Source organism: Nematolebias whitei, chromosome 17 (genome assembly GCF_014905685.2).
Source record: "Nematolebias whitei isolate Nwh7 chromosome 17, NemWhi1, whole genome shotgun sequence".
Taxonomy (NCBI): domain Eukaryota; kingdom Metazoa; phylum Chordata; class Actinopteri; order Cyprinodontiformes; family Rivulidae; genus Nematolebias; species Nematolebias whitei.
Genome location: NC_056514.1, coordinates 23,947,178 through 23,969,738, shown reverse-complemented (window position 1 = coordinate 23,969,738; position 22,561 = coordinate 23,947,178). Strand labels below are relative to the sequence as shown.

Genomic DNA, 22,561 nt, shown 5'->3' with positions numbered 1-22,561 from the left:
ACATTAAGGTTTACTTGCATTCCCTGTTCAATTCCAGTCCAGAAAAACACTCATGTCAACAACTACAAACATTCACTCTTCAGATCCCTTAGCGATGGGTATAGTGTGCAGTTTGTTGGTTTTCAAATACTGTCAGTGGCCTTGATGCATAGCTGAATTAGCACGTTAAGCAGTGATTTGGTCAAGGAAAGCTGCTGAAGAGCAGACGTAGTTGTACGTTCATGTTTCTCGTTCACATTTGTCTCTGTGCACAATTTGTGTGCATGCAGGTGGGATGAAATGGGAGAGATCTAGGACTGGTTGGTGTTAGTGTGATGCCTTGTTAGTGCCCGAAAATAGGAAGACTGGATGAGGCTCGACCTCTGTAAGCTTTGACCTAAAAGCTTAATGGCTTTCCATCCATCTGTCACTTTTCAGAGGTCACTACTCTGGCTGCAATCATTTCCTGGAACTTAAACCTCATCATGTAGTGGCCTCATCCTTACTCTAACCTACTTTTCTCCTAAATTATTCTATAATTATAATATTCTATAATTTAAGATTGCTATTTATCCCCATAATGGAAGCAAGTCCCTTTTCATCAACACACTCTTAAATACTAATAGACATTATCATGCACATTCTTTTGGACAAAACACACCGTTAGTGTTAGTTGTTTTTTGTGCAAATGAGGCCATCGTGACAAGTTTAAGATAAGATAAGAACTTCATTGATCCCACAGGAATTTGTTGTTTTCTGTTTGTGAAAGTCTGTGTGACATAGTTACTCTCTTTTTTCATTATTTCAGCAATTACTCTCAACAACACTTTGTCTTTTGAAGAGCTAAAGGAAACGTGTAAATATAAAAACATTAAAAACCCCAAAAGTTATCAAGTGGACAGAAGATTAGGATTCAAAATCAACTACCGAAAACTCATGACTGAGGATTTGAGGAAGATCCAAAGAACATTTTCTTCTACTAAACATTTTTGAATCCACAATCTAATTACCAGTAACAACTGTCATGTGTCGGGCGGTCGAGTTTTGGTTGTTGCTTTGAGTCTTTGACAAAAGCAGGGTTTGTTGCTTTGGGAGGGGTAATTCCATGTTCTGTTCAAATGTCACCATTTAACAGAACATATCTTCACATAAACAACCAGAAAATGGCTGCCATGATGCATAGTCAAAGCACAGATTTACTCACACATTTGCTAATTTAACTTTAGGAAAAATCATAAAGCTGCCTGCAGAAATTCATCTCCAGTACAAACACACCAAATTAGTGTTTATTGTGATGTGCAGAGCAAAAAAATGGTTCATGCATTTAAGTAAAAGCCTCTAAAGCAGTTAGTTTTCTCTACATGTAGTATAAAAGTTCTGGCAGTGTTTTCTTTAGAAACCAGCTTGTTTATGAATCAGAGAATGAACGTGAAAGACAGAGAAGTGTTGGTAATCAGTGGCCAGCCCCACCTGAGCTCCTCTGCAGCCCTAGCAGCTGGACGCGTACTGCGCATGCCCAAAGCACAGCAGCGTGAATCCTGCTTCGCGTCTGGAGACGTCCAGCATGCAGGTAGGGATACTTCCCGTTACATGTACCTGACTATGTGCGCCTACAAATCTAAAGTAAAGGGTGTTTGTAATCCTTATCACTCGCTTTGTGTTGTTGAAAAAGCTGAACCCTCTCAAAAAGACGGGCGGCTCTCGTGGAGCAGAATTGGCAACATTTAACTGCGACCGCGTTCGCCACAATGTAACTGCGTCGTTCGCATTGAATTAGCATGGCTTCTTGTGCATGTTGTATTTTGTTGCATTGTGTGTTTTGTGTTAGCTGCTGAAATATGCTGGCAGCTTGCCACAAGCTAACGTTAGCATTGCTAACCCGGCAGAGTGACAGAACAAGGTTTAATATGGCCGTAATAGCTTATTTCACCTCAAGCTAGCTGGTGTTTGTAGGTTAAGACTGGAATAAAAAGCTAATGTGAGCGGCTTGACCTGCATTTAAAATTCACTTAATGTCGTCACTTGTCCTTGTCACGTGATTTGTCAATATCCCAGCACTTCCTGTCAGTCTCTCACAGCAAAAAGCCTCAATCTTGTTACAAAGATGTATTTTTTTTCCTCCCTGGCTGATAAAAAAATGAACTAAAAGCATTAAATATCCCTTTAATGTACCTCCTTGAACCTTTCATGAAAATATATTTTCAGCTGGCTACATAGAAATGCGTTGAAGGGAAGAGAATCTGTTGACAGAAACTGGATTCAAAAGCAAACTCCACTGAGATATTCGAGTTAAAATCAGCTTTTATCCTTATTTAAAACGCTTTTAACAATACTAGGTGGAAAATGAGAAAATGGAATTCAAATAATAATGTGACTGAAGATGTAACGTGTATATTTTTAGTGTGTTTAAACTTTGACACCACTTGTTTCTGGCTTTTTTTTAAAGGATGTAAGTTTGGATTCAAGTTGTGTTTGCATAGATTAACACAAGGTAACAGTACAATGAAATGCTCAGGATGAGAAGAACCGATTTGACATACTATAAAACAAAGAACAAATAAGAAATACTAAAGCATACAATAAGGGTACAAAATAATGGCAATGTCTATTTCTATAGCACATAAAAACAACAAACGATGACAGTTAAGACCAATAAAAAGAGTAAAAAAATGCTCCGAGTGCCATTCAAAAACATAAAGTTAACAATAAAATACAGCAACAATAAAAATTTGACTCCGTGTGGATCAAATGCCAAGGAATAAAGATGAGTCTTGAGCAAAGATTTAAAAGTCTCAACAGTCTCTGTGGTCTTTAAATGATCAGGTAAACTGTTCCACAGTTTTGGAGCAGCAACCGCAAAAGCCCGATCGCCTCTGGATTTCGGTTTGGATCTGGAGACATCTATGAGGAACTGGTTGGTAGACTGGAGTGTAGATGTTAATAAGATCACATGAATAAGACGAGGCCAGACCTTTTAAGACTTTAACAACAAGCAATAAAATCTTAAAATTGATCCGGAAGTGGACAGGAAGCCAGTGGAAAGAAGCCAGGGCAGGGGTTATGTGTTCATGCTTTCCAATTGCTGTTAAAAGACAAGAATAAAGTACCAAAAAGTGGAAAAACTAATTATAATTAGAAGGTCTTAAAGAGAAATGGTGAACATCAACATGGTAGAATTTTAACGGTGCAAGCGGAATGAATTTGTTTGAATTAGTATTTCATGATAGTAATATAAGCTAAAATGCACATAACTAACATAAACTGCACAGGTTGTGTGACAGGATATTGCACAGGTAGTGAGGAACATTGAGATTGAATTATGATGGTGGTGACATGCATGATACAGCCACATAGTGCAGCAGCAATAAACAAACATGGTAGCTGTCACAAGATAATAGTCATTAGTTGTCACAGATGTGGCTTGATGCAAAGTTATTGCCAGTTGTTCAGTGTTATTTATCAAGAGTTTAATAATCTGACAGCTTGTGGATAATAGCTGTCCTTTAGTCTTTTTTTCATTCATGTACAGACAATGTTGTATGCTATATGGACAAGCTAACACGCTGATCTGTAGGTTTGGAATGTGCTCACCATCAGTTAAGATCCATCTCTTTAAGGCCTATTGCACTCTTATGTATACCGCTCACCTGTGGAGTTATAAAAGGAGCAGTATGTATAGACTAAATGTGGCATATAATGATGGCATGCGGATGCTGCTGAGAGTACCTCGATGGAGCAGTGCAAGCAAAATGTTTGTAGACGCAGACGTGCCTACCTGCCCTAGGGTTCTGCGTAACCTTATGTATGAATCTGAAAACTGTATTATCGCTACACTGACCAACCCTGGACTAAGCTCTGTGCTATACTTTTCTACTTTATGGACTCTGTGGCATTTGAGCTTCTATATAAGGGGCCGAGATGGTGTAGAGGCAGGGCAGCCGGCTTGGGACCCGAAAGTCCCAGGTTCGATCCCCAGTCACTGCACATCACGTGGCGTCTCTGGGCAGCATGTCTCATCCCCAAAATGTCCCCCGGGCGCTTTTAATAGCTGCCCACTGCACCACCTGGTGGTGGATGGGTTAAATGCAGAGACTAATTTCGCCATTGTATGGAAACATACAGTGCTGACATTGTGATGACATTATTATATAAAAGCTTTTTAGCTCTGTGTTCTTGTTTTTCTGTTTTTTTTTTTTTTATATGGATCGTACATTGTGTCTGAAATAAAGTAAATTATGATTTTTGTACACGATGGCAGACTCCTGTATCGTCTGCCTGAGGGTAGTAGATGGAAGAGTCCTTGTGCTGGGTGAGTGAGGTCCTTAATGACGCTGTGTGCTTTACGCAGACATCGGCTGTGGTCGATGTCCTCGGTGGTGTGGAGACTGCTACTAGTGATGTCCTCTGCTGTTTGCACCACCTTCTGTAGAGCTTTCTAACTCTGACCGGTGCAGTTCCCATACCATCCACAAAGAAGGAACACCACTCAGACCCATCGTCAGCAGCATGAACTCAGTGACATACAATTTTGCTAAACATCTGGCTGGTATTTTAGCTCCTCTTGTTGGAAACACACCTCATCACATAAAGAACTCCATTGATTTTGCTAACAAAGTTAATCATTTGAAACTAACCCCAGGAAAAACCCTTGTATCGTTTGATGTGACTTCTCTTTTCACTTGCTTACCCATCTCTGAAGCAGTAGAAACCGCCAGAAAACAACTTCTACAAGACAATGACTTAATCAGCAGGACCAACTTCAGACCAGATCTGCACCCTGTTGGATCTCTGCCTCTCCACCACTTATTTCAAGTTCAATGACAGTTTTTACAGACAGAAGCACGGCTGTGCCATGGGATCTCCAGTGTCACCCATTGTTGCCAATCTCTACATGGAAGAAGTGGAACAGAGAGCCCTAAACTCCTATGAGGGAACAACGCCAAGCCATTGGTTCTGATATGTGGATGACACCTGGGTCAAAATCCAAGCCAAGGAAATAAAAGCGTTCACCAGACACATTAACTCGGTCGATAACAACATCAGGTTCACCAGAGAGGATGCAAACGACAACAAGCTGCCTTTTTTGGACTGTTTGGTTCAGATGGAGAGAGAGGACAGCCTCAACATTGAAGTTTACAGAAAACCAACCCACACAGACCAGTATCTTCTGTTTGATTCCCACCATCCACTGGAACACAAACTCTCTGTCACCAGAACTCTACAGCATCAGGCCGAACGCATCCCCACGAAGACAGAAGGGAAGGAAAAGGAACAGAAACACATCCAAGAAGCTCTCCAAACATGTGGATATCCTAACTGGGCTTTTGTCAAGTCAGCGAGGAAATCTACAAAACACACTAATAAACAGAAAAAGGAGAACAACAAATGGAAAAACATTGTCGTCCCTTATGTTGCTGGAGTATCAGAGAAATTCAGAAGGATTTTCAACAAACACAACATCCCAGTACATTTCAAACCCAACAGGACTCTCAGACCGAGGTTGGTCCATCCTAAGGACAAAGCACCCATACACAAACAGAGTGGTGTAGTGTATGCGGTTCAGTGCAGCGAGGACTGTCCAGACCTCTACATTGGAAAAACTAAACAGCCTCTTCACAGACGCATGGCTCAACACTGGAGAGCCACCTCCTCTGGACAAGATTCAGCTGTTCACCTCCACCTCACAGATGAGGAACATTCTTTTGAGGACCAAAATGTGCACATTTTGGACCGAGAAAACAGATGGTTTGAGAGGGAGGCGAAGGAAGCAATTTATGTAAAAAGAGAGAAACCATCTCTAAACAGAGGAGGAGGCCTCAGATTTCCACTTTCAAAAACATATAATGCAACTTTAAGACAGATTCCCAGCCAGTTTTCACACCTGATGGGAACATCTGTGAATTAGGCCCTGTACACACGTAGCCGGATATCAGGAAAACCGAATAGTTTATCATGCGGTGTGGCCTTTCATCCACACGTGAACTCCGGTTGATGTAACTATAAACGAATAATAACAAAAACTCCGACCAAAGTGGAGATTTGAGAAATCTCCTCTTTCGGGTTTGCGTGTGGACTTTCGGAACCGGAGATATGTGCATTATGTCTGCGACAGATGGTGCAGCGCGGCGCTGACGTCACATGTGCGACAATTGTTTTTGTTTGCCCATTCATTCGGAGGGAAAATGACTGCGTTTAGGGAAGTACTAATTGTAACGCTGGTTCAGGCAATTTTTGCTTGCTTGTTTTTACAAGCACAACTGCTCCAACAGATGGAATTACAAAGGAGAAAAAGCGCTTGGCGTTCAGCTCTTTTACAGCAACTATCCCTACCGATACGGAGGCACAATACCGCCATTCAGCGTCGCCGTCGCCGGTTTTGGATCAGACCTGGACGCACTGCTGGCTGGTGGGAAAACTTTGAGAAGGAAATTGTTCTCCCACAGGAATGGCGTGAGAACTTCAGAATGTCACGGTCGTCATTACTGTCGCTCTCGGAGTTACTCCTTCCTTACATTCAAGGGAAGAGTACTGTAATGCGATCTCCAGTCTGTGTGGTCAAAAAAGTTGCATGCACGCTATATTATTTGGCTGACGAGGGAAGACTGCGTAAAACGGCCAATGCATTTGGCTTATCAAGACAGGTAGTCTCAAACATAATTAGAGAGGTGTGTAAGGCTATAACTGTGTACTTGGGACCATCTTACATAAAAATGCCAACAACAGAGACTGCTGTGCGTGCACTTGTTGAGGGATTTGAGCAGGCTTATGGTCTCCCTCAGTGCCTTGGAGCTGTGGATGGGACTCATGTGGAGATAAAGCAGCCATCAGCTAATTCTACAGAGTACCTAAATAGGAAGGGGAGGTTTTCTCTTAACATACAAGCCACCTGTGATTACAAGTACATCTTTATTGATGTAGTTGTGAAATGGCCAGGGAGTGTGCATGATGCCAGAGTTTTTGCTAACTCCACAATAAACACAAATCTGAAAAACATGAAGATTCCCCCCTGTCCAAGACAAATTGTGGAGAACGAAGACGCTATACCCATTTACATACTGGGTGACCCTGCATACCCACTTCTACCTTACCTGATGAAAGAATATGCTAACGGAGGAAGCAATGTTCAGGAGCAGTACTTTGGACTTTCGTTGTGCCGAGCTAGAATGGTGATTGAATGTGCGTTTGGAAGACTAAAAGCCCGATATGGAGCCCTGAGGAGAGCCATGGACATCAATATGAATGATCTTCCATTTGTTATATATGCATGTTTTGTGTTGCACAATTTTTGTGAGGCATCAAAAGACACTGTGGATGAAAACAGAATAACTGAAGCTATTCAACATGACAGGAACAATCAACCGGACACACAGCCAGTGGTCAGAGGAGACAGCTTGGCAGCAGAAGGAAAGCGGGTCAGGAGAGTCCTCACTCAGTGTCTGGATCCATAAACACAAAAACCTGTGAACTATTTAGCAGACTGTGTTGTTTTTTCATAAAAAAATGTTATAGTTAGCACCATGTATGTTAGAGAATTTTTAAATTGTTTTGTGCAATGTTATTGCATTTCATTCTCTTAATGCATGAAAAGCTACCACCCAGGATTTAGATACATTATAATAGTTTGTAGCTCATTAGACAGACTTTTAAGTGAAATGATTTTACTTTTCTCTCTTAAAATTGGACCTGTAGTGTATTAAATAGTGCTGCCAATACTTTCTGATGAACATGACTGTATTTGTAACTGATAAATGTCATATTCACAAAAATTCACATAAAGAAACTTGCTTTTAAAATGTTTGTCAATTTATTCAAACGAACACACTTAACATGTTCTTATTTTGTGTTTCATTTATGAACCGATCAGATTATAACAGATCTACAACAGATAAAGCTTTTTAAACATGGGAGAAAAGCAGCACAGTTACTGTACACTTTTAAATCAGTGATGCCCAAGTCCATAACTTGGGAGCTACCACAGGTACATTTCAGCTGCATTTTCTTCAACAAACCAGTATGAAATAGCTGATTTCAATCATCAGTATGTATTTGATAGTGGTGTTTTGGAGAAATAAATACATCTAAGTAGCAGTAGCTCCCAAGGACTGGACTAGATCACCACTCTTCTAAAGATTCACGTAACAAAAATGTAAATAGTTAAAGTATTGTGCAATTGCTACATTTTAAGCTTTTCACAGTATGTATAAAAAGATAGCAAACAGAAAAAAAAAACACTGTCAGAGTAAATAACACTGTGATTAACAACCTGACATGTGTGCAACCTTGTGCAAAAGTGGAACTTGTATATACTTAACTGTACCAGACTTGCTTCGCTGTATAAAACAGTACTCTACTGGTCACTAAAAAGGGCCTGACTGAATGAAAATTGGTCAGTGGCTTCAGCAGGTGTGTGGAACACAGCTTCAGTGTTCATAGTGTTTCCTGGTCTTGTGTTTTGACGTGTTCTGTCAGAAGTGGAGTTGTTTGGGTATGGGTAATTTGCTGAGTTTTGGTGGACAGAATGGTGGGCCATTGTGTGCGAATACATCGGACCTCTTGGCTCATATGGCATGTAGTGTGGTGGTTGTGCAGGTGTATGAATGACCTGTTTAAGAAGAGAAAACCCATCAACAATCGATGTGGTAAGTCTTTCCAGTGTATTGGACATTTTTGAATAGTTTTCGGATGCTTTTTGTTCTGATGTCTCAATGATTTCCACCAGTCTCTTTTTCACACGCTGGTCTTCCTCAAGAGCATTCAGCCACTGGGTCTCAGCAGGCAGCTTTCTCCTCAGACGGTCGTGTCTGTGTCCTTTTAGTTTTGCCTTCAAAAGAGAAATGAAAATCATCACAATTAAACATAAAAAAGTAAACCTGGATCATGTTGATGTTGTACTTTTCACATCACTTCTACATAACAATATGTAATAACAGCGTATCCAATGTTTGCTATATGTCTTAAAGTGTATTTTGTATCCACCACCCCATCAAACTAATGAATATGTAGGCCTAACATAATATGAGATGAGTAAGAGCATGATGGTGTCATTTCTTTTTTGCAATAATAATAAAAATAAATCAGCAACCCGTACACAGTAAAATATAAAAAACATCACATTCCAGCCTCCACTACACACCTCAACTCTTGCATCATTTTTAACACACATATTGCCTTAACTGTATTTTTAATAGCAACACAATTCAACAAACCTGTTCCGTGAATTATAGTACATCCAACAGATGAACATTTACAGCAAAAGTACTTTTATTTATGAGGAATGGACAGAAAAATATACGTACATCAAGCAGGTCTCTCCTCTCCTTTGAAGTAGGACCCACACTGCTTTCATTATCAGACCCTGTGTCTGCTACATCCATGGTAGTGGAGGAAGAAGATGTGGATGGTGAGGGTAGGGTCCGAGAATGATCCAGGTCAGCTGTTTCAATACCGGAGGATATGGTAGTACTAGCTGGAGAGCCACCCCAGATTTGTTCGCACAGTTCGAAGTACAGAAGAACCACTCGACCGTGTCCACTCCTGCGTCCTGTATCAACAGCATGGCGATATTTACCTCGGACTGCTTTCATTTTTGTTGTTAAATTCCCGCGCGTGATGTCGGCATGTGAATGGGGAAACTCGTCGGAGGACTCCGTTGGGTAATGCTCTAAAAAAAGCGCTAAAATATCAACATACTTGTTCTGACAGGATTCCCAGTCGACATTTTCCTGAGTTTTATTAACTTTGTACTCCAACACGGTATTTAATAGTAGTTCAACCTCGCGGTCTGTCCACACAAACGAACCTCCAGGCGCCATGATTCAATACTAACAGGAAGTTGTGGTTGCTTTGAAGGGTTGTGATTGGCTGATATACGTTTCACCTTTGCACTACACTGCCTCCTATGGGTTGGGCATATTCTTTACAACGCTCTGTGGTGAACATCACCGGGTTCATGTAGACGATCATTTTCTCTATCCGAACATGTATGTACGGCGATATTTTTTTGCGCGGATATTCGTTTTTTCAAACACCAGGCTACGTGTGTACAGGGCCTTAGAGTAACAAAGACCTTAAGAAACCCCTACTGTTATGGTGTTTAGGTGTGAATTGCCAATCTACATATGTGTGTGTCTTATCTCACTCAGCCTTATAACCTGAATCTCTCACTCACTGCTCTTTGAATTGAGAAAGCTCCTCGGATGAGGAGTGAAACGTCTTTCGTTACAAATAAAGTCCAGTTGTTTTTGTATTGAACGCTTTTTGAATTCCCATACCATCCTGTGATGCAGCCTGTCAGCAGTCTCTCAGTGGTGCACCTATAGAAGTTGGTGAGGATGCTGGCGTTTGGACCAAACTTCTTTAGTCTTCTTAGGAAGTAGAGTCTTTGTCGGGCTTTCTTGACCACAGTGTCTGTATTTAAAGTCCAGGATAGATCCTCAGTAATGTGAACACCAAGGAACTTGAAGCTGCTGACCTGCTCCACCTCAGCGTTGTTTATGAAAATGGTGGAGTGCTGACCTCCACGCTGTTTTCCTGAAGTCCACTATCATCATCTTCATTTTGCTGACATTAAGAGAGAGGTTATTTTCCTGACACCAGCTGGTCAGTGATTTCACCTCATCTCTGTAGGCACTCTCATCGTTGTTGGTGATGAGGCCCAGGATGGTGGTGTCATCAGCATACTTGAGGATGACGTTAGAGCTGTGCTTGGTGGTTTAGTAAATGAATTTGTCCACTATTTTAATTTAGCTCATTCATATTAGATGTTTAGAGCTCATTGAAAAGGGTGAATAAGAACTGATCTAAAAAAAAAACAAGAATAAAAATATTGCCTCTTTCTTGGCACCGTCTGCACTTGGACTTTATGCATATGTAATTTAATATGATGCTGATTTTTGAGCACCTAAGTTGCCTTTCTTGAGTTTAGTTGAGTTCAAATGTGAAACTTTGCGGAAAATACATTCTTTACAGCTAATCTCTACACATAGTTTGCAGCTTTATGTGTGGTAATGATTTGGTATACACCTCTGACTTGTTTAAAGACGGTCTTAAAAATTTCAGATGATTTTATGACTCATTTTCAGTATACCGGTACTCAACTTTGGATGTTCATTGTCATGTGATTTTTTTCCAAGTAAAATAATAAATGATCCATCTCTTTCAAACGTGCTCAGCCAAAGGTCTTAGCCAATACAAAATAGAGATCGGTTGATTAGTGTTTAAACAGCTTATCATCTGTTCTGTGGGTGAGCTCAGTAAAAAGAATTTACAAACGACCAGACAACAGTTCAATGAATAGATATGGTCACATTTATTAAAAATGTCAAATATTTTTACATCAAATGCTATTTTGTATTGTTTTATAGCTGTTCTGTCACCAAATGGTGTTTCACTGCATTGCATTTGAACCATAGATGACTTGATGTCATAGATGTGTGAAATGCACGATGGACAGGCAGTATGAGAAGCAGAAATGTGATTTGTGTTGATTCACCTTAACACGTCCTTTTTTTTTTTGTTTTATTTCTAGTAACCACCATGGTTAGTTAATATAAACACTTGATGTCTGTGGTGTGAAGAACAGAAGGTTAGAAATATCTTGGTGAACACTTCTTCTCCTGTTCAAACTGACCAGCAAGTTCCAACACCATGGCTGAAGAGGACTACGGCACCTTTGTGGATTGGACTCAGATGGGAGACCTGGCCAAGAGCAGTGGGCCCACCAAGATAGACTGTAAAGAGCTGAAAGAGTTCAAACAAATGGCCCGCCAAGGTCACTGGGCCAAGAATCACAAACTACGGGCACAAGTCTACCAGCAGCTCATCAAAACCATTCCATGTCGCACGGTTACCCCAGACGCAGAAGTTTATCGTGACATTATGGGAGATGCAGCCAATAAGAAGTCCACCAGTCATGCCCCACTGCCAGAGTTTGTGGATGGAAATCCTGTGCCGTGGTACTGCCTGAAGGCAGAAGCAGTGGCCTCAGCCCATCGCATTATCAACTGCATCGCTGGACAGTTTCCAGATATCTCCCACTGCCCATCTCTTCCAGCTATTACTTCTTTGCTCCTTCACTTCAGTAAAGATGAGGCTCAGTGTTTTGAGCATGTTAGCCGTATACTTGCCTGCAACGAGCCAGGCAAACGACTGCTGGACCAGACTTTTTTGGCCTATGAGTCCAGCTGCATGACTTTTGGTGACCTGGCCAACAAGTACTGCTCAACTGCTCACAAACTAATTGTTTCAGGAGCCCAGGATGTGCTTGAAGTCTATGCCGACTGGCAGCGCTGGGTTCTTGGGGACCTGCCCTTCAGCCATATGGTCCGGGTCCTGGATGTCTATCTAGTTGAGGGCTACAAGGTTCTCTATAGAGTGGCCATAGCCTTGCTCAAGTTCTATCGCAAACATAAAATGGGAGGCCAGGGGGGACAGGGGAACCAGCAGCAACAGGATTCAGGCAAAATTAGGTCGGAGATACAGGCGTTCATCAAGGGCATCGGCTCCACTGTCACACCTGACAAGCTGCTTGAGAAATCTTTCTCCATCCGCCTGATTAACCGCAAGGAAATCACTCTGCTGCAGCTCACAAATGAGAAGTCCCTGCAGCAGAAAGGAATCACTGTCAAACAGAAACGGTAACATCACTCGCAGTCCTTTGACATTGTGTCTCATGTTCACCATTAATGTTGTTTTTTGTACTTTGTGTAACTTGGATAAACTTTTAAAATCAAGGACATTTCATAACCTAATTTAAGACATTTTCAAATACTTAGAAACTGGCAGTCAAATATTGTAAAAGTTTTCCAGGAAGTTTTAACAAGTACAGTACTCTAGTCCCTCGATTATCACAGGGGTTACGATCCACACACCCCTGTGATAGGTGAAAAACTGCAAAGTAGGAACACTATTTATTTTAGTATTTACAGTATTTTTTGGACTATAAGGCGCATCGAGTTATAAGGCGCAATATCAATGAACGGGTCTGTTTTCATGCATAAGGCGCACCGGATTATAGGACGCATTAAACGAAACAAAACAGTCAGTTAAGTCAAACTTCATTCAACTCATAACTCTGAACATTGTTCAGTTGTACCACATAAAATCGGTTCGAGGTCAGTAAGCACAACCAGAATTAAAACATAATGCGCACCGGATTATAAGGCTCAGTGTTGATTTTTGAGAAAAGGAAAGGATTTTAGTGCCATATATATATTTATAAATAAAGCATTATAAACCCTTCCCACACTCTCGCAATGTTCTAAACTCTTAAACCTACATCGTTTTAACATGTACTGTAAAGTTATGAGGTACTCACCAGCCTTGGTCCGGTTCTGGTCGGCTCTCTGCAGCCGTTGAGCACCAGACGTTTTTAGAGAGAGCCGGACCTTGGGAGAACCAGCACAAAACCACACAATGGTCCCAATCAAGTCCAAAATGTCCAGAGGGATCTGGATGAAAAAAGTCCAGGTGAGCTCCGGAGAAGACACTGGACCTCCAAGCAATGCCTCCCCGCTCGAGAAGCTTCATGAACAGGCAAGCAGCACTCGAACTGATCGATGAGGCTGGAAGTAGTCCTGGTCCAATTCCCGGTTAGTTCCGTACGGCTCTCTGCATCCACTGAGCGACCGAGTCATTATGAATAAGGAACAAACTTTTTAGTCAGGTTCAGATCGGATCAAAACTTTCCCTCCATTTCTGCAGAAAGCAGCGGTCGGAAGTACTGTTGGCTTCTGGGTAGTGTAGTTTTTTTGACTGGTGTTACAGTGTAGGCTTAAAGAAAGAAAGCTACAAAATGGTGGCGCCTTTCCATTTAAAAAGTTTTTTTTTTTAACGTATTATCCCTTATCGTTCTATTAAAGTTGACAGTCATTGGAAAAAACCGCGAAAGAGCGAGTCCTCGAAAGTTTGAACCCCAAGGTAGCGAGGGACCTTTAACTCAACTTTGTATCAGAGGAGCATGTTAAATCTGACTCGGACAGAACTTGTCCATCTAAAACTGTCCAACTGCAGTTAGAACGGAGACTTCTGGTCTGATTAAAGACACAGCTGTTCTTGAACTTTTTAAATTCAATCTCAGCTGTGATCAGATTAGAGGCATGCAGCGATATCATTTGCAAGATCAGTTTAGATTAATTTTAATAAAATTTAATGAAAGTGTGAATTAGATTTTGTGCAATGGACTGCAGATATTTTTATAAACCTGTTTTAAGCCGTGCATATTCTGTGAAATGTTTCTGGTTGGTTTGTGTCATCGTCTCACTCTTGTTGTTTTTTTTTCTGTTTGTTCTGTGCCTCCATTTTCCATTCACCTCCTGCCTCATGTATACTCCACTCCTGTTTTCTTCATTGCTTACAGTTCTAGGTGGGTTCACCTCACCTTGATTTGCTTTCAGATCCTTTTTACACAACAATCAAATATCAGCTGGTTTGTGTCATTTCAGGGAAAATACAGGATTTACTTCTACAGGTGCATTAGAAAAATAGAAAATTGTGGGAAAAAAAAATTTTTTAGATGCACCTGTATAAAACTAGATCTGTGCATCAAACACTGATCTCCTTTACTGTGTGAACCTCTCAACCTCCTCTTTCCTTCTTGCTGGGATTTCTCCAGGAGGAACGTGCAACTGGCCCTGAACCCTGACACGTTCTCCTCCGAGATAGTCAGTGCCAAAGAGATGCATGACATCTGGTCATGGATTCCTGAGCGCTTTGCTCTGTGCCAACCACAACTTCTCTTCACCACCTCCGTCCACGGCTGCAGCCTCAACAGGTGAACTTTTCATCAATACACTCATCCATGACTTCCACTGGCAGGCTGCACCAAACAGGATTACTGTGCAACTTTTAGGTCTGAGGGCAATCATGAATAAAAGCAGCTAAACTTTAGCTGTTTGTGTAATTCACTGTGAGAATCCTGCAGGAATAACTTGGATAAGGAGTAAATGTTGCGTGGTTTAGTGTCCGTCATGCTCTCCTAGCGCTCCAGTCACCACCCATAAACACCCTGGCTCTTCTGTGTTTAGTGTTTTGATTTCCAGGAAGTCCAAATGAGTTCAGAGAAAGTAATTCAAGAATATACAAGCTACCACTGAGAGAAAAGCAGCTGTTGAATATCATCCGGTTCTGAAGTTAATCAGGTTTTTTCTGCTGCATGGGACCGTTTTGTTTCGTGACGTTTCTAAAAAGATTTATTTTAAAATGAAGCCACACATGGAAGACTGAACAGCAGCTGCCTGGTTCAAAATGAAACATGTCTAGATTCAGTTTCATTCAGTTTTCTTGTTTTATGCAAATTTAAAGGGAAATAAAACGAAAGGCTATATTTAAATTAACAGGGTGCATTGTATGCATTAAGGTTAAATAGTTTAACATTTATGCAGAGGTTTAAAGCAGATTTTCTAATATTGAAAGTAATTGTGGTAATACCCTCATATGGTATTGAGCCAAACTGCTCACCCTGAATGTGTGTACTTTCTGGTTATTAAAGTCATTAATTAATGAAGTAATTTTGTTAATTCATGTGGTAAATAAACTGTAAAGCAGCAAACTGAATAAAACAGGCCCCTTAAATAAAAAGCAGTTTAACAAAGTTTTTTTTTCCAATATAAACATCAAATGCTAACATACATTGATTGCATGAATGCTTGCATTCAATGACCGTTAATTAAAAAACGTTTTGCCTTAAAGCCCAAAATGAGCCCTCTGATAAAAGTCCAATAAAAATGTTTAAATATATATTTTTTCCATGCATAAATAGAGATTTCCAGTACTCAACTCAAGGTCAAGGTTCTTAGTCATTCACAACACATGTGGTACATGTGGTGGAACGAAAATGTGTAAACAGGATCCCAGTTGCATCCAACAAATATGAATTGTAAAAGGAAACCTTAATAAAGATCTAATATATGAGCTAAGAATACATTTAATAGTGTAAAAACAATACGCTGAACAGCAGCAGCACGAACATGAGTCTGTGTGAGCAGATGAGTACAATTGAATACAACAGCATGAAATAAATCAGCAGCATGAGATCAGCAATCAAAATGGCGATTACAGTGATTTAAAAAAAACTGTACTCAAATTTTTAAATTCAGTTTAATGTTTAAAATTGCAATGAATTAAATGTTTCCTTTTTTTTGTTTTTTGTTTTTTTAGATTCTACTCGCATTGTGAAGGCTTTGAACCCACGCTGCTCCTCATCCGGACCACAGATGGTGATGTAAGCAACACGCGTCTGAAACTGTAAACTTTCAGTTTTTCAGTGTTTTTCCTCCCGTCAAATTGAATGAGAGGAATCCCAGTGAGTTATTACGGATGGACTTCTGTAAGCAAAATATTAAAGTTTGTTTTCTTTTCCTTGTGGTCATTGTGTAGGTGTTGAATGTTATAAATTAACCCTCAGAGCACCTTAAGGGACTAAACGTGTTCATTCTGCTTATTTGTTATTTTTGATTCTCAATAGATCAGTCAGTTTAAAGACTAATTTCATCAAACTTGGCTGGGATTTGTTTTTTTAGTATTTTTAAATTTTTCATGACCACCTCTATTGCAAGATGAATAGATCTACATCCTTTACCCTAAGGTCTGATTTGGTCCCGTTATAACCACATATGTTAGATGTACTGTAATCCTGACATAATGCTTTTATCATGCATAACTAATAAATCTAAGCCTATACCTTCAAAATAAAGGGAAATAAATTTTTAGGTGGGATGAGCCCCCTAACACCCCAGGGGCAGCAGACCTTCGTTACAAAGAGTTTCATTGTAGGCCTGCTTCTCTTTTTTTATTTTTCGAGGCGAAGCCTGATGGTAGAGGAAGTGCTAGCTGCAGTTTTCCAGTCCTAAAGAGGATGAAGAGGATGCTAGCAGTGAAGATTCTCTGAGGACCAGGAGGGATCAGGGGACGAATCCCTGCCAGTCACAGTGGGAACTTGACATATATTCCACTTTGCACCTAATTTTTTTGGTGTTTTTACGATTTAAAAAAAATCTAGGGTTTCTGACATGAATTGTATAGAAATGTAAAAAAATATAATTTTTGAAAAATAAAAAAAATTATGTCTACTGTTAGGTCTGAAGTTACTGAAAAGATTTGATGCAATGGAAGTAAAAATAATAATAATAATAATTTAAACATTACATTTTTATTGGACTTTTATCAGAGGGCTCATTTTGGGCCTTAATGTAAAAGGTGTGTGTTTTAAAAAAAAAAAAATTTTTAACATCATTGGTCCAAAAATAATGATGCATCAAAATCAGTGTTACTAATTATTGACCTAGTCAAGGCAGTAATAACCTCATGCTAAATATTCCACTTTGCACCTCATTTTTGAACAATATTGCACATTTTGTATTTTTCTAAGAGAAAAAAATAATGTTATTAAAAAATACATGCAATAATAATAATAATATTATATAGTTGGGTCTGAAGTTGTTGGAAAATTTCGATGCAGAGGAAATAAAAATATATACAGTACATTACTTAAAAAAAAAAAAAAAACTTATCAGAGGGCCCATTTTGTGCCCGAGGTGTTAAAGTGTAGTTATTTTAAAGGTGCCTCAAGTGTTAAGGTTCAGCTCTGTGATGTTCAACATTTAAGGAGAACTGAAGTGGATAAAGCTGATGTCTGGTACAATCTAGTTCTGTCTCATCAGGTTTATTTTTGTTTTTTTAATAATTGTAATGTAGACTCTGATTCCGTTCGGATTTCTGTGAACTGGTGTCAGTCATGTGACCCGGTGTGTGATTAGATTACAGCCTCAAAGCAAGGATTGCTTGAACATTGACCTCCCACAGTCAGCAAGTCTATTTTACTGGATTTTTTTCTGAAGTTTTTAGTATAACCAGAATAAATGATTTTATTATTCCAACCATGTGTTTCATTCAGGTTTGTGGAGCCTTCCTGTCTACAGACTGGGAGGAGCGGAAGAGAGGAGGCAACAAATTGAGTTTCTTTGGCACAGGGGAGTGTTTTGTCTTCAGGGTGAGTTTATTTTTAGTCTTGCAGCAAATGTATCTTTTCATATACAGTACTAGCTTTTACTGGAGATTTAGTTTTAGTTCGAGCAGTAACACACTGTGGCCACCAGAGGGCACCATCATCCATGATTTTACATGCTCCCATTTCCTGATCAGACTCAGAGAAGCAAGTCATGCATTGAAAGGCTGCTTTACATGTCTCATAAACAACCTCATTGTGCTGCTTTGGTGGCAATAGTTCAGCTTTGAGCTCTTAATTTTAGTAAATTTATACCAGGTCTTCAAATAGAGAAAAAGACATGCTCTTTGATGTCCTCTCTGAATTATTTATCCAATCTTTGTTGAGAGACAGCTGTGGGCTGTCTGACTAGACACCAGAAAGCACAATCATCTCAAATGCTAAGACTAGAGCACACCCATTGGAAACTCCTGTCACCCAATCCAGTCGTTTCTGACCCGACTCACCTGACACCGTAACTGGCTCACATGCAGCAGGTACTGGAGTCTGTCAGATGGGACTCTTGTCGGTTAAAGACGAGAGAAAAACGGCATTCTCTGTAGATGTCTGAAACGAAGTACCTCAATTTATCAACATCACACATTCATGCTTTTGTTTTTTTTTTTTAACGCAATATTGTTGGACTTTCATTTTGTAATACTTTATGCAACTGATTAGATTTAGGTTTGTAAATGTTTTGCTTTTTAGTATGTTTAAAATTATTTGCATGTCTGCCGGTACTTCCTTGTGGGACCATGTATTAACCGAGGCGTTCACATGTGGCCACAAAGAAAATGTGCCGTCAAAAACGGCAAAGGAAAAATATATGAGAACAGAAAGTAATTTGTAGGATTTTTAAGAAAAAATAACCTTTTTACTGTATAGGGAATTAAAAACATTCCCTAGAAGGTAGACATGTATTTTTAGTTAAGACGACAGCTCACTATTTTGTTTACTGGTACATTTGTGATAATATTCACAAACGGGTATTTGGTTTTATGTTGCTATATTTAAAAAATTATGATTTAACAAATTAAATAATGGTTTGGTTTGAAATTAACTATTTTAACACTCGGGTTTTGTTTCTGCTTTTTAGCTGAAGCCAGAGATGGAGCGCTACGAGTGGGTGGTGATCCGCCACCCTGAGTTGGCTTCCTCCAACAAAACCGAGGGTCAGGAGAGTACGGCATCCTCCGAGGCCCAACATTTAGACAACAGCCTCCCGCAGCCGGAGAAATCTGCTGGAGATCTGTCCCCATTTCTCGCTGCTCGCCACTTCAACCTCACCTCCAAGAATACGTCCATGTTCATGGCTGGAAACTTTGACTCCATTATTGTGGGTGAGTGGACTTTTAGAGCAAGCTGTTGCAAGTTTTGTGCTTCTGGCTTCTTTTGCATTTTTTACACGTTTTTTAAATACCGTAATTTCTGGACTATAGAGTACACCTGAATATAAGCCACGCCCACTACATTTAAGAAGGGAGACATTTTTTTTTACATATATAGGCTGCACTTGTTGATAAGTTGCAGGTGTCCTCATTGTAACATGAGATATTTACACAAAAAGATTTTTTTTCAATTCAGTTTATTTATATAGCACCATCACAACAAATGTGTCTCAGGGCACTTGACGGGAACATTCACATACAAAACCTTTTTTTTTTTTTTACTTTTATTTATACAGGTAGTCTCATTGAGTCACGAGAACCCATCCCTCCAAAAGAGATGTGTACTACCCAGGTGTGACGAGGCTAAATGTTTTGGTGGCATGAAGCTCGTTAGCACATCAAAAATAAAATCTATAAATTAGCCGTAGCATTTATAAGCAACAGTGTTCAAAGCGTGTGGGGAAAAAAAGTAGCAGCTTATAGTCTAGAAATTACGGTAGGCACTTTTCCATTTAGGACACCACTGTTGGCCTGCATCACCTCAATGAGCAGCATGAGTATTAACCTGTGTACATCATAGCTTAAGTAAAAACCTGTAATCCTGTGCACAAATGTAACATCTTCTTTCTTTGCAACTAATATTATGTTTGACCAGGAGGGGGCGAGGGCAACGCTCTGTACATCGACTCCGAGCTGAACCACGGCCGCACCGGCAGCTGCGCCACCTTTGACAACCCGCCGCTGTGTGCTGAGAGCTTCCAGGTTTCACTGCTGGAGGTGTGGGGCTTCCAGGACGCCATGGCTCAATAGTTCTATACACGAACATGTCGCGTATCCAGAGTTGGACCTTTGAAGTATATTAACAGAAAGAAGACACGATCTGCACAGTCCTAAATTTTCATGCAAGATGGTTGAGGCTGAAAATAGATATGGTTATGGAACATCTGTCTTATTTGTTGTTTTTTTTTTTTTATAAATGCAGTTTATCTAAATTTAAAAATGTGAATGATTCTATTTCGTTTGTCTTCCGTTTATTTTTGTATTTTCCAGATATTATGTTGCACTAATTACACTGAAGTGGTGATGGAAGTGTTCAAGGTTCGCAGTGTTTTTGTTCTTGTTGAGCTCATTTCTGTATTTAATGTTTTGTTGTTTATCTGTTTGCCAAAGTCGGTGTGAGCTCTGCTGTCCTTCAGCGGGATTATTTACCAGAACGTGTTGACAAACACATGTTACCATCAGCGTTTGTGGAAGCTTCGTTTTGTGGTAAATGTAGTGAAGTTGTACCAGGTCAAGCAAAACTTTGGCCTAGTTTCGTCGCGTTTTTCTAGACTTTTTGATCTGCTACCTGCACTGTGTGAGATCTGATACATGAAGTGAATAAATGTTTGACTTTGATGCCCTTTTGCACCATATGTGAAAACTTGTCTTTGGTTATTAATTTTTGAGAAGATGATCTTTTTCACAGTAAACGCCGCATGCTTTAGATTCATTGTGAAACAAAATGCAGTTCCTCTTTTTTTTTTCCTCGCAATTTAAATTTACCAAATGAAGACGACTAAGTCAAATGGTGCACTGTTGGCAGAAGATTACAGATGTGACTTGTGTTTTTGTGTCTGTGCTCTAGTGAAATGTGATTGTGGTAGCTGCAGATGTTGTCCAAGTGTGAAAATACAGTATTGGCTGTTGAAGCGACCCTGATGTTTTGTCTGGTTCCTACTATCACAACACTGTCCTTGGAAAGAGCGTGCTACATTTTTTTCCAAGTTCTCACAGAAATGTGGCAGATACCTTTTTTACATAGTTGGCCATGAGTATAACTCTCATGTCCCTGACGCTTGTGTTGCGTCTTCCCACTAAGACTACTCTCTTATTAATTGTAGATTTGTTTTCTTTTCGCTGGGGCTGCACAATAAATTAAAAATGGCATTGCAGTATCAGTATAGCAATAAATTGCAAACACGAGCTGCATAACTTTGCATTTGGATGATTATAGTGGGTTTACTATTACACCTGGTATTGTTTTAAAACATTCAGCAATATTACAATTATGTAGCATGTTTTTTTTTTCTCTAATATGCAGCCCAGCTTAAATGTAAAGCCATAAAGTTGTCTAATTTTTAAATATAATTTAAAAGAAAAACCTGTAAAAATCATATCTAGGATGGCATTCTAATGAAAACAATGGTTGAAGTAAGGATGCACGATATTGGATTTTTGGCCGATATGCCAATATGTTAAAACTTATTGTGCTGATCCCAATACCACCAATACCGATATCTCGTTTCTTAGACCTACTCACAGAGACTACATGTCTTTCTCTGCTGTGGAATTAAAATACATTATTCTGCACGGTCTTTGTCAGTTTGGCCTGCTACCAAATGCAGATGTCAAAAAGGGGCTGAAAATGATGTAACACTTCAACTTGAATTATGTTTCATGTCACATTTATTCATGACATTTACTTAACACTTCTTGAAATGGTTAATTACGTTCAAAGTGTTGTACGACTTCGTTTTGGCTCTTCCTCGCGTCACTGACGCTGAGCAGTCATTGCAAATAGCAGTTCGGGCGCTTTACACAGCTGCCCACTGCTCTACCTGGTGGTGGACGGGTTAAAGCCAATTTTGCTATTGTATGGGAACGTACAATGATGACAACACACAGCACATATTTTTTATTATTCTATCAGTTTCTGATACTTAAAAAAAAAAAAAAAAAAACTTCTGCACCATCGACATTTTCACTTCTTCCTCTCCCGCTGTGATCAGATCAGGTGCGTGTGATGTCATAACGTTGTGCTGGCGCTGCAGACCACCTTGGTACTGGGTTGTCATACAAAAACAGTGCCATATATATATATGTATATGTATATACAGCGCCGTTTATATCGGTGAGTTATTCTGATGGAATGTCCGATATTTAACTTTATCGCTAATATCGACCGATACCGATAATATCGTGCATCCTATAGGTTGAACATTTAAGTGATGCACATTAAACATATTTTAATCCTCCGTCTTATCTATTCAAACAATATGAATTGCCCAGACGTGCTTCTTCTATTTTTGTTTATTGCTTCCTCTTTGTGGAAGATGACAAGGAATGGTATGACTGGAAAATGTTAGACTTGTCCTAACGAATGTATCTGCAAAAGCTCTTCACTGTTTCACTTCACTGAACCCAGCATTACGTTTCAGTTAAACCTAATGGA

The 22,561-nt window shown here is 39.8% G+C and overlaps 2 protein-coding genes across 2 annotated transcripts; one reads left to right on the top strand and one right to left on the bottom strand.

The window, feature by feature from the left end:
* The first annotated feature begins 1,519 nt into the window (after window positions 1-1,519).
* Window positions 1,520-20,515, top strand: tbc1d24 (TBC1 domain family, member 24). The gene is made up of 7 exons (XM_037691380.1): window positions 1,520-1,549; window positions 11,507-12,614; window positions 14,591-14,749; window positions 16,135-16,198; window positions 17,870-17,965; window positions 19,056-19,299; window positions 20,003-20,515. Exons 2-7 carry the CDS (start codon window positions 11,626-11,628, stop codon window positions 20,155-20,157), a joined length of 1,707 nt encoding a protein of 568 aa, XP_037547308.1. The 5' UTR covers window positions 1,520-1,549; window positions 11,507-11,625; the 3' UTR covers window positions 20,158-20,515.
* Window positions 8,326-9,836, bottom strand: LOC119423951. Its single transcript, XM_037691381.1, has 2 exons — window positions 9,276-9,836; window positions 8,326-8,800 (listed from the first exon to the last, which is right to left on the bottom strand). Exons 1-2 carry the CDS (start codon window positions 9,789-9,791, stop codon window positions 8,327-8,329), a joined length of 990 nt encoding a protein of 329 aa, XP_037547309.1. The 5' UTR covers window positions 9,792-9,836; the 3' UTR covers window position 8,326.
* Window positions 20,516-22,561: the final 2,046 nt, after the last annotated feature.

What these genes read in the sequence shown, in the direction of transcription:
- LOC119423951 (XM_037691381.1), bottom strand. Translation starts at nt 9,791, where the DNA reads ATGGCGCCTGGAGGTTCGTTTGTGTGGACAGACCGCGAGGTTGAACTA. An exon ending in AGAGGAGAGACCTGCTTGAT is followed by an intron (nt 8,801 to 9,275) that starts GTACGTATATTT and finishes TCTCTTTTGAAG; the next exon opens with GCAAAACTAAAAGGACACAG.
- tbc1d24 (XM_037691380.1), top strand. Translation starts at nt 11,626, where the DNA reads ATGGCTGAAGAGGACTACGGCACCTTTGTGGATTGGACTCAGATGGGA. An exon ending in ATCACTGTCAAACAGAAACG is followed by an intron (nt 12,615 to 14,590) that starts GTAACATCACTC and finishes GGATTTCTCCAG; the next exon opens with GAGGAACGTGCAACTGGCCC. An exon ending in CTTTGACTCCATTATTGTGG is followed by an intron (nt 19,300 to 20,002) that starts GTGAGTGGACTT and finishes ATGTTTGACCAG; the next exon opens with GAGGGGGCGAGGGCAACGCT.